Raw genomic sequence first — 17,078 nt, 5'->3', positions numbered from 1 at the left:
AGTGAATTTATTATCAAAGTAAGTATATGTCACCATGTACTACATTTGAGATTCATTTTCTTGCAGGCCTTTACAGGAAAATAAAAAAATAAATAAAATAGAAGCAAAGTTGTTTAATTATCTCAACTGACACTTTTGCCTCACCCTACAATAACATCCGATAACATAGTCACTTATTTCAATGCAGTTTGTGGACCTCAGCCTGATACAACATTGGCTCTCATTTTTTTGACTTTTTAACAGTAATTATGCTCCAAATGTCCTTCAGCAGTTATAAGGTCCTTTTAGAATCAGAATCAGGTTTAATATCACTGACATATATCATGAAATTTGCTGCTTTGTGGCAGCAGTGCAGTTTGATACATTAAAAATTATTATACTGTAAATTATAATAAGAAATATATGTCTATTAAATTTTAAAATTAAGTAATACAAAAAGTAAAAATAGAGAGGTGGTGTTTATGGGTTGGTTCATCGTCCGTTCAGAAATCTGATGGTGGAGAGGGTTCTGAGGTGATGAAGTTTGCAATTTTGAAAGTGATTGCTGAAGTCAGTGGTTAACAAAAGCTCCGGGAGTGCTTTGGATTCCCTAGGGATTTGATCATCAATAATCAGCGTGAGTCTGAATAGGGCAGGCGATAAAACAATGGGACAATTTAAAACATGATGATTGGTTTGTTATGTTCTTCAAACCTATTCAGTTAGAAGTTCGTACGTAATGTGGGATAGCTGGTGGTGTAGTGGCATCCGCACCGGAGATCGATGTGAGTGGTCCCGGGTTCAAATCTGACCAGTTCCTTATATGTTTCCATCTGTGCTGGGTTAGCATCTCAGCCTTGTTAAAAGTCAGACAAATGCTAAAGAAACCTCAAGGTTGCCCTCCGATGCACCACAAGGTACGGTGAGGAACAACAGCTAGGGCAGTGGGACAGTGACCATCGTCAAGAGAGTGAGCTGAGATGGGAGGTGAAGTGACAGAACTTCTCGGAATGTACTCAGCCAAAGCCCTGCTTCTTTCTCCTGGGTTTTGTTATTCAATTCGAGAAAAAAGAAGAATGCAGGAAAAGGAATTAACAAAAGTTAAGCAAATGGACAAGAAAGCCATAATCAAGGGCTGCAAGTCAAAAGTACTCTATAGCAATCAAAGTAAATCTAGTCCGAGGTTTAATTGCACTGTGCAATTTTAACATTGCCCAGTATTATTAATACCTTAGTGATGTGAAATGCAACTGATTTAATCCTAACTGCAATCACTTGATTTCTTTTAAGTTCCTCAGCCTTCAACTTTTAATTCTGTATTAGGATATATTTCTGGCAGTGTTCACGCACAGCATAATGGTTCACGTTAATCTAGTGGAATAAGTAGTAAATACCTGAAGCCAAGTGGGCAGAAATGTTTCTACTCAAATGGCACCAAAGTTGGTGGCAACAGAAACTGACCATTGTTTCTGTATTGGGAAAGTGTTCTACCTGAAGCACTTTACAGAACCTTCACAGAGAAGTCCTAATTATTCACACCCTCAAGTTCATTCCACAATTCATTAATCCTATTCCTCTTGCTAACCAAAATTCCATCATCACAGTTTTGAACCCTTCTATTTGCCAGCAGTCTAAACAACATTTGGGGCAATGTTTAGATTTCCAGCATGCTCTGTGTGAAGAATATCATCACTGGATATGCAAATCCAACCAATTGACTTGGTCAATTATGCTATCTTGTTCAGTTTATTCTTTCATTTAGGAGAAAATAAGGCCAATTTAAGAAACCTTTTACATCAATTCATCATTACCAATTTCTAACTGCAGTTGGGAAGTCTGTCATCTTATGAGAGGCCACGTAGTCCAGCAATCATTCTGTTGAAAGTACACAATTTGCCCTCAAAGGGGCTTGTTTTGTTGCTGTTTTGTGGCATTTGTTGTTGCTGCTTGTGTTATTCTATGAACATGGTGGGAATTTTATGATGAGACTGAAATGTGTGGCAACACTAGTGTGCTGCCCCAGTGCACAGTCATCGAGTCATAGAGTCACTGAAAGCTACAGCACAGGAATAGGCCCTTTGGCCCATTTAGTCTGTGCTGAACTCATCTGTCTGCCCCATTGACCTGCAGTCAGACCAGAGTCCTCTATACACCTTCCATCCATGTACCTATCCAAATTTCTTCTAAATGTTGAAATCAAACCTACACTTACCACTTCATCTGGCAGCTCATTCCACACTCGCAACACCCTCTGAGTAAAGATCTCCCTTACGTTCCCCTTAAACATTTCACCTTTCACCATTAACCCATGACCTCTAGTTTTAGTCTCACACAGTCTCATAATTTTTTATACTTCCAACATACCCCTTCACTCTAAGGAATAATGTCCTAACCCATTCTAAGGTTGTATTGGTCGTTAAAGCAAACATTACATTTCTCTGTGTGCTTCAATGTACATCTGATAAATAAGTGTGAATCTGAATCTGAGACAGTGATACATTTCAGGAGATACAGAACAGAACAGCCTGGGTCTCCAGATAGCATCTAACCACAGCTTTGCCCAGCTGCAACTTGTCTTCTACCCTTCCAGCCTAATCACAAATGTGTTCTAATTCACTTATGATTAAGGTAAAAATCCCATTAGGTGTTTTAATTATTTATTATACTTGCACACTACTATCTAATGACTTATGTTTCTGAACCTTATATCAGCTACCCCAGCTGTATAAATATCATGCAATTAGTTCCAATGGAGAACTAAGGCATCAGGCCTTATTTAATATGCAGAACTTGGCACAACCTTTGTGAAATTCAGTAATTAGGTTGCACTAATACCTTGGACATGTGCCTGGTCTTCAAGAAGTATGAGGAACTTTTTTATAATAAACTCTGCATGGAAAAGCAGTATGTGATTAGGATACTCAGGGGCCTAGTCAAATGATCCAGTGAAATTAACTCAAATTCACTAGAGCCATTGATGAACTTAACCTCATTAATTTTATAATTTCAGGAATGAAAAAAAGTATCAGTAAAGTTGAAAGTACAGGAGCCTTAAGTCCTACACCAGCAGGTCAAAGGACAGTTATTACCCTTCAACCATCAGGCTCCTGAACCAGCATGGATAACATCACTCACCTCAACACTGAGGTGATTCCACAACTTATGTCCTCAATATTATTTATTTATTTATAAAAAAAATTTTGTATTTGCATGGATTGTTTTCTCTTGCACGTTGGTTTTTGCCCATCTTTGCTTGTGTGTAGCTTTGCATTGATCCTGTTGTATTTCTTTTCATCTACTGTGAATGTCCACAAGAAAGTGAATCTCAAGGCAGTATATGGTGACCTACAGTATATATACTTTGATAAAAAATTTACTTTGAACTTTGTACATGAAACTATCAAATTGTAAAGCAGCATTTTGCTCACTAATGTTCTTCAGGAAAGGATATCTACTGTCCTTAGCTGGTCTGGCCTATATGCCACTCCAAATGCACAGAAAATTAAAACAGAAGAAAATGATAACTGCCCTTTGAATTTTTAACTGTCCAGAAAAATCACGAAGCATAAGAAAAATTAGGGATAGACAATAAATGCTGGCATTGCCAGGTTACTTACATCCTGTGAAATAAATAAGAAAGTGAGCCATCGCTTGCTGCTTTTATCCTCTTTCACTATGTAAGGTTTTGCTCTACAGCAGAGCCTTAAGGAGATAAACTTCAATATGTTTCTAAATCTTTCAGCAGAGCAGCTAATCTGAGAGGAAGCAATTAAAGGACTACAAACTTTTCAATATCCATGTTTAGGGGAAGAAAAAGACAGTGTACCAAAGTAACATCAAGTTCTCACAGTGGAAATTAGTTTAATGACTATGAAGTTAAAATACATATAAATTACAGACTCTCATGCTGAGATAGTGCAGGACTAAAGTGTACATAATGTAAATGGAAGACAGATCCTACTATAGATCTCAGTAAGTCAAGAGTGGCAAGGAGGTGAAGTGGACATAAGCAACTTAATGACAACATAGTGAACGTGAAAAGATGGATCTTGATGAACATAAAATTCAATCATTAAGTCACAAAGATGCAAAGAAGAACATTTCTGCAAGAGGCTATATTTTCATTGTTTGTTAATTATATGTCAACTATTGTCAGACTCCAGCTCATAAACCAGTTGAGGAATTATCATCCCCAAATTGACTGGGATAAGAAGCAAGTGAGGACTTAACAATAAAATGTAATACTCAACCCCCTTTCACAGTCTGGCCTAATGGATTCAGATTCATTTATTTATCATTGAAACATACAGTGAAATGCATCAAAACACACACGGAGTGCTGGAGGAACTCAGCAGGCCATGCAATAGACAATAGACAGTAGGTGCAGGAGTAGGCCATTTGGCCCTTCTAGCCAGCACTGCCATTCACTGTGATCATGGCTGATCATACACAATCAGTACCCCGTTCCTGCCCTCTCCCCATATCCCTTGACCCCGCTATCTATAAGAGCTCTATCTAACTCTCTCTTGAATGCATCCAGAAACTTGGCCTCCACTGCCTTCTGGGGCAGAGCATTCCACATATCCACCACTCTCTGGGTGAAAAAGTTTTTCCGCATCTCTGTTCTAAATGGCCTACCCCTTATTCTTAAACTGTGGCTTATAGTTCTGGCCTCACCCATCAGCGGGAACATGCTTCCTGCCTCCAGTGTGTCCAATCCCTTAATAATGTTATATTTTTCAATCAGATCCCCTCTCATCCTTCTAAATTCCAGTGTATAAAAGCCCAGTCGCTCCAATCTTTCAACATATGACAGTCCCGCCATTCCGGGAATTAACCTTGTGAACCTACGCTGCACTCTCTCAATAGCAAGAATGTCCTTCCTCAAATTTGGAGACCAAAACTGCACACGATACTCCAGCTGGGGTCTCACCAGGGGCCTGTACAGCTGCAGAAGGACCTCTTTACTCCTATACTCAATTCCACTTGTTATAAAGGCCAGCATGCCATTAGCTTTCTTCACTGCCTGCTGTACCTGCATGCTTGCTTTCATTGACTGATGTACAAGAACACCTAGATCTCGTTGTACTTCCCCTTTTCCTAACTTGACTCCATTTAGATAGTAATCTGCCTTCCTGTTCTTGCCACCAAAGTGGATAACCTCACATTTATCCACATTAAACTGCATCTGCCATACATTTGCCCACTCACCCAATCTGTCCAAGTCACCCTGCATTCTCATAACATCCTCCTGACATTTCACACTGCCACCCAGCTTTGTGTCATCAGCAAATTTGCTAATGTTACTTTTAATCCCTTCATCTAAATCATTAATGTATATTGTAAACAGCTGCGGTCCCAGCACTGAACCTTGCGGTACCCCACCGGTCACAGCCTGCCATTCCAAAAGGGACCCGTTAATCGCTACTCTTTGTTTCCTGCCAGCCAGCCAATTTTCAATCCATGTCAGTACTCTGCCCCCAATACCATGTGCCCTAATTTTGCCCACTAATCTCCTATGTGGGACTTTATCAAAAGCTTTCTGGAAGTCCAGGTACACTACATCCACGGGCTCTCCCTTGTCCATTTTCATAGTTACATTCTCAAAAAACTCCAGAAGATTAGTCAAGCATGATTTTCCCTTCATAAATCCATGCTGACTCGGACTGATCCTTCTACTGCTATCCAAATGTGTCGTAATTTCCTCTTTTATAATTGACTCCAGCATCTTTCCCACCACTGACGTCAGGCTAACCGGTCTATAATTCCCTGTTTTCTCTCTCCCTCCTTTCTTGAAAAGTGGGACAACATTAGCCACCCTCCAATCAGCAGGAACTGTTCCTGAATCTATAGAACATTGGAAAATGATTACCAATGCGTCCACGATTTCTACAGCCATCTCTTTAAGTACCCTGGGATGCAGACCATCAGGTCCCGGGGACTTATCAGCCTCCAGACTCAACAGTCTATCCTACACCGTTTCTTGCCTAATATAAATTTCCTTCAGTTCATCCTTTACCCTAGTTCCTTTGGTCACTATTACATATGGGAGATTGTTTGTGTCTTCCCTAGTGAAGACAGATCCAAAGTAACTGTTCAACTCGTCTGCCATTTCCTTGTTCCCCATAATAAATTCACCCGTTTCTGTCTTCAATGGCCCAATTTTGGTCTTAACTAGTTTTTTGCTATTCATATACCTAAAGAAGCTTTTACTAACCTCCTTTATATTCTTGGCTAGTTTACCTTCGTACCTCATTTTTTCTTGGCGTATTGCCTTTTTTGTTATCTTCTGTTGCTCTTTATAAGCTTCCCAGTCCTTCGGTTTCCCGCTCATCTTTGCTATGTTATACTTCTTCTCTTTTATTTTTATACTTCCCTTTACTGCCCTCGTCAGCCACGGCCGGCCATTACTCCCCTTAGGATCTTCCTTCCTCTTTGGAATGAACCGATCCTGTACCTTCTGCATTATTCCCAGAAATACCTGCCATTGTTGTTCCACTGTCTTCCCTGCTAGGGTATTGTTCCATTGAACTTTGTCCAGCTCCTCCCTCATAGTTCCATAGCTCCCTTTGTTCAACTGTAATACTGTAACATCTGATTTTCCCTTCTCCTTCTCAAAGTGTAGGTTAAAACATATCATATTATGGTCACTACCTCCTAATGGTTCCTTTACCTCGAGGTCCCTGATCAAATCCGGTTCATTGCACAAGACCAAATCTAGAATTGCCTTCTCCCTGGTAGGCTCTAGAACAAGCTGTTCTAAGAATCCATCTTGGAGGCACTCCACAAACTCCCTTTTCTTGGGGTCCAGTACCATTCTGATTCTCCCGGTCTACCTGCATGTTGAAATCCCCCATGACAACTGTATCATTACCTTTGCGACATGCCAATTTTAACTCTTCATTCAACTTACACCCTACATCCAGACTGCTGTTTGGGGGCCTGTAGATAACTCCCATTAGGGTCTTTCTACCCTTAGAATTTCTCAGTTCTATCCATTCTGACTCTACATCCCCTGATTCTATGTCCCCCCTCGCAAGGGACTGAATATCATTCCTCACCAACAGAGCCACCCCACCCCCTCTGCCAGTCAGTCTATCCTTTTGATAAGATGTATATCCTTGAATATTCATTTCCCAGGCCCTGTCCGCTTGAAGCCATGTCTCTGTTATTCCCACAACATCGTACTTGCCAATTTCCAACTGGGCCTCAAGTTCATCTACTTTATTCCTTATACTTCATGCATTCATATATAATACTTTTAATTCATTACTCCCCTGTCCTTTCATATCAATTCCTATTTCACTTGGCCATACTGTATGATCTCTTCTTGAGCTTTCTACTCCATTGATCCTGTTGTCCTTTTTAACTTTTCACTTTCCCTTTAACTCCATCCTTATATTTCCAGTTTATCCCTTACCCTCCACTACTTAGTTTAAACACATCTGTGTTGCAGTGGCAAACCTGTCTGCCAGAATGCTGGTCCCCCGCCTATTAAGGTGCAACCTGTCCCTTTTGTACAATTCATCCCTACCCCAAAACAGATCCCAGTGGTCCAAGAACGTAAATCCTTGCTTCCTGCACCAGTTCCTCAGCCACACATTCAGATCCATTATCTCCCTGTTCCTGCCCTCTCCAGCATGAGGAACTGGAAGCAAACCAGAGATAACTACCCTGGAAGTCCTGCTTTTCAGCTTTCTTCAGAGTTCTCTGAAGTCCCACTGCAGAATGTCCTTCCTCTTCTTCCCGATGTCATTTGTGCCAACATGCATTACCACTTCCGGCTGTTCACCTTCACCCTTGAGGATTCCCTGCAATCGGTCCGTGATGTCCTGGATCCTAGCACCAGGGAGGCAACACACCATCCTTAAATCTTGCCTATTGCCGCAGAAACCCCTTTCCGTACCTCTTACTATGGAGTCCCCTACTACCACGGCTCTTCCTGATGTCTGACTCCTCAGCTCTGCTTCGGCACCAATTTTTGGCTTGCAGACCTGTCCGCCTCCCAGACTGGCAGTATCTTCTGTCCTGACAGCTTCCAAGAGGGTGAACCTGTTTACGAGAAGTACATCCCCTGGGGTCTCCTGTACTTCAAGCATCCTTTCCTTCCTCATCATCGCCCCCTTTCTCTCTTCCAGTATCCTCGGTGTAACGACCTCACTGTAGGTCCTGTCCAGAAAACTCTCGTTTTCGTGGATAAACCTGAGATCATCCAATTCTTTCTTCAGTGCTGCAACATGCTCCTTCAGAAGCTGAATCTGGACACACTTTCCACAGCTGTAACACTGATGGTGCCCCCGACCTCCCACATCATGCACGTAACACACTGAATCAGCTTAGCGGTCATGTCTTCACCCTCTCCAATTGTGCCTGCTGCAGCTATGGAAAAGAGTACAGTGGACATTTTGGGCCAGGACCCTTTGCATCATTTGTATTAAAAACCGACACAACCAAAGGATGTACCGGGCACAGCCTGCATGTGTCACCACACATTCCAGTGGCAACATAGCATGCCAGCAATGGAGGCAGAGATACAAATTGATCTCATGTGGAGGGTCGACTGTTACAACCTGTCAAAGAAGCCACAAGCATTCAACAAAAGATACTTTTAAACATTGTTTATGTAATGCTGTGCAGGTTTTCCATACAACAGGCATGTTTAGAGAGAGCAGAAAAGCCAAATGAAAAAGGGTGGAACAGTGGAGATGCATCTCTACCAATGGAGGTGTGCGGCACTCCTTCCCTCCAAAAGGTGCAGCACCTGCTTAGCCCTGTGATCAGGGTCATCTGAGGCCATGGGAGCAGCTGGTGAATGGTCATATGAGCACCTGGTGCATATCACAAGTACCAGTTTTGCAACCACTAATGCCAGGCAGAAAACCTCTGAAGGATATTGATAGTGGCTGAGGTCACTCATCTTGTAAAGACACAAGACACAGAAGAAGGCAATGGCAAACCAAATCTGTAGTAAAATTTGCCAAGAACAATCATGAGACCATGATCACCTGCATCATTTGACATGGCACATAATGATGATGATGAACCCCTTAAAAGCATCACACTCGTGGAGGAAGGACTGCAGAGTTTACTAATACATACCCATTTTCAAGATCCAGGCAAGTGCCGCTATTTTTGCAGGGTGCAGATAAACATTCATTAATGTTTGTTTCACAACGTACCCCAGAGAATCCTGGCAAACAGATGCATCTAGTAGAGGAGGAAGAGAGAGAATTAATATTAAGAATGAACCCTGAAGCCATACAATCATCACAGAGGAAATCATCGATAGCTAAAGGGTATAATTGTATAATCAATAAATATATGTCTAAATCAAAAAAGGTGTTATTAAATATGCAGTGCCAAAGTTTGGTTGTGTATTCCTGTATATTAATAAGATTGAACTTTCATCTACAAACAATTTGCTGGTGGCAGTCAGATAGGAAAATTCCCCCCATAGATGTAGCTCGACCCACTGAGTTTCTTGCTTGTTGCTCCAGGTTCCAGCATCTGCAGTCTTTCTTGTCTCCATGAACTCTGATTTGGTTGCTAACACTGGCATCTCTCGGATACAAGTTTAAGTCCCATTCCAGAAACTGGTGCACAAAATCTAAGTTGTCACTCCAGGCTGTCATGGAGTTTGGGGACGGGGGGGGGGGGGTGCTAAACCATCAAGGGGGCTATATTTCATCACTGATGTGTATCTGCAGACCTTTCTCAGGAAGACAACAGAAATCCCATGGCACTGTGTCAAGGAGCTGGGGAATTCTCCCAGCTGTCCTGACCTATATACATCCCTCACGGAACACTGTTCAAACAGATTTGCTGATCAGTATTTTCAGACTATCTGTGGTACCCAACTGTGCGCAATTAGGCTGTTGAATGTCAAGCATTAAAATAGTGATTGCTCTCAAACCAGTAGTTAATTTGTTGTAAAGTGCTGCTACAAGTAGATTGCCACACTGCTAGAGAAAGGGCAATGTCCAGTAACAACAAGGGAGCAGGAGTGGCTGTGGCAGGGAGCAGGTAGCCACAATACTCTTCATCTTGGAGAAGTACAGATCAAAGTTCAAAGTAAATTTATGAACAAAGTTTGTTCATGTCACCACATACTACCCTGAAATAAATTTTCTTGCAGGATATTTACAGTAGTACAATTAAGTACAACAGAATCAACAAAAAAATACATTTTTTTATTTAATGGGTTGAAGGGGCTGTTTCATTGCTGTATGTTGTGTCTCTATAACACTAGCTATGCACTAAAATGCATAGGAGAGAAATAGAACAGCAACATGCCCATGCATCTGACCCCATTTTGGAATTGCAACAGCACTCATGCAGACTGAAACAATCCTGCGGAATGATTCCAAGAATGAAAGGGTTAATGTATGAGGAGCATTTAATGGCTCTGACGCTGCACTCGCTGGAGTTTAGAAGAATGAGTGGTGCATCTCATTAAAACTTATAGATTATTGAAACGTCTAGATAGAGTGAAATTGGAAAGATGTTTTCTATAGTGGGGAATCTATGACCAGAGGGCACAGCCTCAGAATAGAAGGTCATCCCTTTAGAACAGAGATAAGGAGGAAACTCTTCAGCCAGAGGGTATGAACCTGTGAAATTCATTGCTATACAAGGCTGTGGATTGATTTGAAGTGGAGCATTAAGAGGGACAGTAATCAGCCATGATGGAATGGTGGAGCAGACTCAATGGGCTGAATGATCTTATGGAAACAACTGGGGTAAGAAGTTAAATTTTGGACTCCAGGAGCAAATATCATCCATGTATTCACTACTGAGGTAAATACAAGACAGCATTGCTGTTTATTGGAGATTCCCTTAGCTCTTCACCAGAACCCTGTCATCACTGGGTTCAGACACCTCACAACGTTCCTCATTAAAAGACACCTAGAACCACAGAGAACAAAGGGAGCAGGAGTCAATCTCCTATGTGAAAAAACAAATGGTGGAATTAGAAATTAAATGGTGATGAAAGTTTTTCACAAAATATTCAGGGAATTTGCTGGGTTTGTCTTCAAGGAAGAAGAGAAGGTTCCTGTTACTGTGAGAATGAGGTATAAAGAGAATATGCAGTAATGATAAAGAAAAACATCCAGTGAGTCTCAGATTGGTATATGGTGACATATAATAATCAACTTACTTTCAACTTTGATGGAGGAGGAAAGCATTTGAATTTTGATGGCATTGGGTTTGCTAACTACGAAGTTCTAAATTCAAACATAGATTTTAAGCCCTATCTAACTAATATAGTCATCTATGGGTAGCTCACTAAAAGGAGGTTATGCTGAAGCTACCTGTTCTTCAGAGAATATTTCACTTCCCTGTTTATCCGCCACAGTGAGTTTATCTGCCATTATCCACTATTCGTATAGTGCTTCCCCTTTCTTACCAAGGAGAGGAAATTTCAGCTAATGAAGTAGTTTAAACACAGTTCCTTTATAAATAGTGATACATGTTTAAATTTAAATGAAATTCTTAAAACCCATTTAAAACTCACAGAGGACTTCTATCTTATAGAAGATTTCCAAATTACAAATAATTTCTAAAACTCAAAGGATTTCCAAACCACAGGTATAATTCCTCTAAGCTAAGAAGACATATCAACAATTTGCAGACGAATGAGCCTTCCATCATACAAATCGAAGGTAGAGGAGTAGATTATTCCCCTCTCATCAACTTTTTATCCTAACATCTTCCCCCTTCCTTTCTAGTCTTGAACAAGGGCCTCAGCCTGAAATGTCAACTCTTTATTTATTTCAGTAGATGCTGCCTGACCTGCTGAGTTCCTTGACAGTGAATATCCATTACCGAATCAGACGCAAATCATCCACAAAGATTGAAATAAAGAGAGAAAAAGGAAGAACGAAGCAAGACCACATGCAAAAAGAGTCAAGAAGAAAAATAGAAAGCAATATTAAGAATGTGCTGTTCTTTTAAAGAAAATCTAAAAACAGTTGATCATCTGGTGGAATGGGTTTGTGTTTGAATGGAAAAATGCTTCCTCCTGGATTTTGATTAATGCTCTCATCATTAAGAGGATGACATGGTCCAATTGTAAATGTCAAGCTGATCTTAAAGGGTAAATAATCTTCAAGTCAAGCTAAGTCCTGGAAATAACTCTGAGTTTGAGGGCAAAATGTTGTATGTGCAAAGTAGGTGAAAGTGGGTAAATTGATCAGCAAATTTTGACAATACACAACTCATGGCAACTCGCATTTTGATGAAGGGTCTCAGCTCAAATTGCTCTCCATAGATATTGCCTGGCCAGTATTTTTGTCTGTTACTCTGGATTTCCAGCAATTGCAGAACCTCTTGTTTTCATTGCACATCTCATTTTACATTGGTGAGCCTCGTAGCTGGTTTCTACACTAATGGCGTTGTGGGCTAATAATACTCAGTTCTTTCTGCAGCAAAATTTGGCTTATTTTCTCTTCACTCAGCAGTTAACTGGAGTAGTATGGGAAGCTCATTATTTGCCTCATTTCATGATCACTGTTGGTAACGTGAGGTCCAAATTAAATAGATATTTAAATTATAGTGACGACATAGTTAATTACAAACTATTATTTATGATAATGAACCCTATTGCCTTTTGCTTGAGTCTGGTCTGATTCTGTTGGTGTATATTTCAGGCAAATTCCTGCTTCTCCACACATGGCTACTCATTGACAAGCATTTTCTAAACAAACATGGATATATACAGATCTCGTCTTTGATTTTTAATTCTTTGATTTTACCTATAGCCGTTGACCTCGTTCAAACAGCGACCCTGATTCCGGCAAGGATTGGACAGACACTCGTTAGTGTCAATTTCACAGTGAGCTCCTCTGAAACCTGAAATTGCAGAAGAAGCTGTTATCAATCAGTGAACCCCTGTACATGGTATAAGTGACTTTATCAATGATACCAAAAGCTGCACTGGGCACACTTAAATGAAACAAGAAACCCAGATACCCTACACTGCAAACTGCAGGTGCTATCCTCTAAAATATTTTTAAAATTCAGTCATAATTTTAAGAAAGGAAATGGAATTATTTGAAGTAAGAATGCATTCTACTCACTAAATCTTCAGGTGCAACAGTGAAAAGGAACTCTCTAAAACAATGTGTTTATACCTAATGCTGGAGGAACTCATCACATCAATCAGCATCTATGGAAATGAATAAACAGTCAACTTTTCAGGCCGAGACCCTCCATGAATTCCTGACGTTGATGGTTTAATCATTTCCATAGATGCTACCTGACCTTTTGAGTTCCTCTAGTATTTTGTGCCTGTTGCTTTGGATTTTCAGCATCTGTAGATTTACTCTTTTGTCAGCAAAATCTCTTGCATTTTTGTTCATACCTATATACGCTTCAATCACATTTGTACCATTACTGTAATTAAATCTTAAAATGCTTAGCTTGGTGCTAAATTACTTTCAGTTTTCACTTTTTTGTTATGGGTTCCACCAACGCTACTATTCTCCAATATCTTAGTGTTTCTCCCAAACATGCCGAACATGCATGCTAGATTTTCATTGCTTCAGGCTATGTCTCTTTTTGAAGTCCCTAAGATCTGAACTAAAGCTTATAGACCAACTGTGTTTCTCTCTCCATAGTTGTTGGTCAGTCTATTGAGTATTTCTAGCAGTTTCTATTATTACCTGCTTTAAAATTGTCTGTCCCAATGGTTTTTCATTTGAAGCAGGGCCAATTTTATTTTTGGATAAGATAATCTTCTTGGGAAGTTATTAAAGAGGCTTTATAAATGTAAGCTGCTGTTGACTTTCAGATCTTAGTTTAAGTACCATCCTGTACCATCTTTACAGAAGGACTATAGTAGGTTTTTTTCCCCTTTGGAGCAAAGGGAGATGAGAAGCAACTTGATAGGTAGGATGGTAGGAGACATAGATATAATGGACAGCCAGAGACATTTTCCCAGGGTAGAAATGACTAATACGAGAGGACATAATTTTAAGGTGATTGGAGGAAAGTATAGAGAAGATAACAGCAGTAGTTTCTTTTTTTACACAGAGATTGGCGAGTGCATAGTACGCATTGCTGGGACTGGTGGTAGAGGCAACTACATCAGGGACATTTAAGATACTCTTAGATAGGCACATCAATGATAGGGTGCTATATGGGAGGGAAGGCTTAGATTGACTTTGGGTTGTCTAAAAGTTCGGCATAATATTGTGGGCCAAGCAACTTGTACTGTTCTATGTTCTACAGTATGTTCTAAGGATAATACCAATGCAATGCCTGCATTTGTGGTGCATTATTCACTGTGGTTCCATTTTCCAGGAATTAATAACATTAATTTTAAAATTATATAATCTCTCAAAAAGTGCATTAACTATATACCCATATTTGGTTCGCTGATATAAATGTGTTATGAGGAAAAATAAATCCTAATTTTGTACTATATCTTTTAAAATTTGTTTTCCATATAATTTGAAAACCAAGCGACAAAGATAGATTACATGCTTATTTGCGTTCACTTTCTATCACTTGTTTGTATATGATTAGATGCTGAAATTCATTTCAACACCCCAAGGCTAGAGTACAAGAAAAAAATACAAATTCAGCGTGGGTTCCAATTGCATGCTGGTGCTATATGTCAATCTTCTGGAATATATTTTATTATTTGTTAATTTAGTTGTGATGATATTACTTTATGTGTTATGTGTGAGTTACATGTACTATGTTGTGCACCTTGGTGCACAGAAATGGTGGAATGATAATACACTTGAACTTGAATGTGAACTTATTATGACTCCACTAAACACTGTACTTTTGGTGAGGAGATGTCAGATGGGATGACAGCCATCCCAGCTTTGAGTCCTAGCACTCTTGCTGACTATTATGGACATGGCTGAGATATGAGCCAGATTCAGACTGGGGACCAAAGTTTCTGCTCTAAAGGGTCAAAGAGAAATCCAGGATGGAACCTGGAGTAGAGGGGGAGAAAATTTTAAGAAGCTTATTTAATTTTAAATTTATGAGCTGCCATTTTAAAAGCACCTGTTAAAAAGGAGGGAGAGAACTGTTTCTCTATAGTGACTTATCATAATCGTGACTGTATTGCTGTTGGAAACAGACCCGCTAGTAACATTTCAAAAATAATTTGATGAAGGTAATAAAATTTGAGAGGCTGCAGGGAATGAGCAAGTGAGTATGAGTAAATGAACAGCTCTTTCAAGTTCAATTTCACTCTTTTTTACCATATTTTCTACCATATTCTACCATATGGTAGAATATGGTGTATTCTACCATACACCTGGAGACCTCCAAATGAAACAACATTCACCTGGGCCAAAGTGCACAACACAGTACATATAACTCACAGACAACACACAATGTAATATTATCACAAAAAAATAACAAATACTAAATTATATTCCAGAAGATTTAGCATTTGGTCCATTTGTGACATAATTTTAAAAATAAAATTTAAAAATAAACAGTATAACACTATTAGTGTTTTGTAAGTGATGAGACCTGGGTAGTGGCAGGGAATTTAATAGTCTCATGGCCTGAGGAAGAAGCTGTTCCCATTCTAATCGCCCTTATCCTTTGCTACAGTACCTCCTGCCCAATGGTAGAGGGTCAAGAGGATTGTGGGGTTGATGGGAGGGATACTTGACAATGCCAAGTGAGAACATCGTCACAATGAGCCAAATGACCTCTATGGTCTCTCTTTGGCAGAGACCATAATGTATTTCTAGTCTTAAATGTTCCTCTCAGACAGCATAGGGAATATGATGTGCCCTCTTCTATCCTAATTCAAATGTGTTAAATCCTTTAAAACGAACATTCCACCTTTTTTCAATGCAACCACTTTGAAATATGGCAGCAATCATTAAAGATGTTTAAAAAGTGCGAGAGACCTCTGCAGGAGTTCCACAATCTAATTGCTCAAGGAAATGACATGGCACTAGAAGCCAGTATGCTTAGCAGCATGCCAGCGCTCTATTATTCATAAAAAATAATTATATCATGTGCATTTGAAAGGAATATGGATTGCTTGTGTCTGTTTCCAATCATCACTTCGATCCTAATCTACTCCATGTAACAAATGAATGACAGAATAAATTAGGAACAATGTCCTTATCGCATCGACCATTAATTCTCACCTACATGTCTCCCAACTAGTTACGTACCAAGCGTTGCTAATAGTTGTGCTTCAATGCAGTGCAGCATGAGAGAACATAAAATTGAGAAGCAGATCATCACATCCAGCTCAAACTAGAACATGAGTCATGGCACTAATTCACTACAGCCATTGAATAATTAAGGATATACTGGAATAAATTACCTAGCTTAGATCCTGGGAAAGTTTTTTTTTGCAGAGACCATCAGACTGTGCATTAAAGCAGCTGACTCGCACAATAATTTGTAGGCACGTTGAAACCTTTCAGAATAGAGGCTGACAGATAATTAAAGGCAAACTGACTTTGTTCAATGGTGTGCATACGCCCGTTGGAATTTAGTTTTAATTGAACTCTTAGCTGAGAAATTGCAGTTAGAAGTAAATGTCCTGCTTTCTCCTCTTGAAGTATGACAAGCTTTGCTCAGCCTTTGGCTACTCTGGTGAAATGCTACAAGGTTGCATTTAACATGACATTTACATGAACCTGATCAGTTCAATAAACCAATCAACGTACTCAATGAATCATAGAATAACACAACATTTATGGCTTTGGCTAACTATTCAATTCAGTTCTACTAAATCAGTCTTACCATGTAGCCCAGATTTTTTTTTTACTTTGTTACGAAGGATGAACAACTCTGATGGGCAGAAGGGTGCAGAGTTGCCCATGCCCCCCCTTTTTGGAGAATCGCAAACTGTTACTATTTCGATGCTGCTAACGAGAGAGTAAGAGAGACAAAAGAAAACAGGCCAGGACATCTGTTACTGATAACAGCCTGAGAGAGAGTTATGTTTATCCACCATGTTATGACTCCCAAAAGACTTATGGCTGCGGAGAGGGCTGTTTACGAGGTACCATCCTGCTCATCAAAATTCCTCAGTGGACAGCCGGAGTGGGCTGGTTTGATGGGTTAAGTCATTCAAACCTGATTGACACCCGAGACCC

At 39.9% G+C, this 17,078-nt stretch overlaps 1 protein-coding gene across 1 annotated transcript in view; it reads right to left on the bottom strand.

Moving 5' to 3' along the window:
- The window catches only part of eys (eyes shut homolog), a 1,854,977-nt gene that overhangs the window by 819,447 nt on the left and 1,018,452 nt on the right, over positions 1 to 17,078 (bottom strand). The window contains exons 22-23 of the mRNA XM_073056513.1: positions 12,735 to 12,831; positions 9,079 to 9,186 (exon numbers count right to left, since the gene is read on the bottom strand). Coding sequence (XP_072912614.1) covers positions 9,079 to 9,186; positions 12,735 to 12,831 — 205 coding nt within the window. The remainder of the gene's footprint in view (positions 1 to 9,078; positions 9,187 to 12,734; positions 12,832 to 17,078) is intronic.

This window comes from Hemitrygon akajei, chromosome 9 (assembly GCF_048418815.1).
Source record: "Hemitrygon akajei chromosome 9, sHemAka1.3, whole genome shotgun sequence".
In the NCBI taxonomy this organism is placed as follows: Eukaryota; Metazoa; Chordata; class Chondrichthyes; order Myliobatiformes; family Dasyatidae; genus Hemitrygon; species Hemitrygon akajei.
Note: the sequence above shows the minus strand (reverse complement) of the source record. Positions and strands in the feature narration are given on the sequence as shown.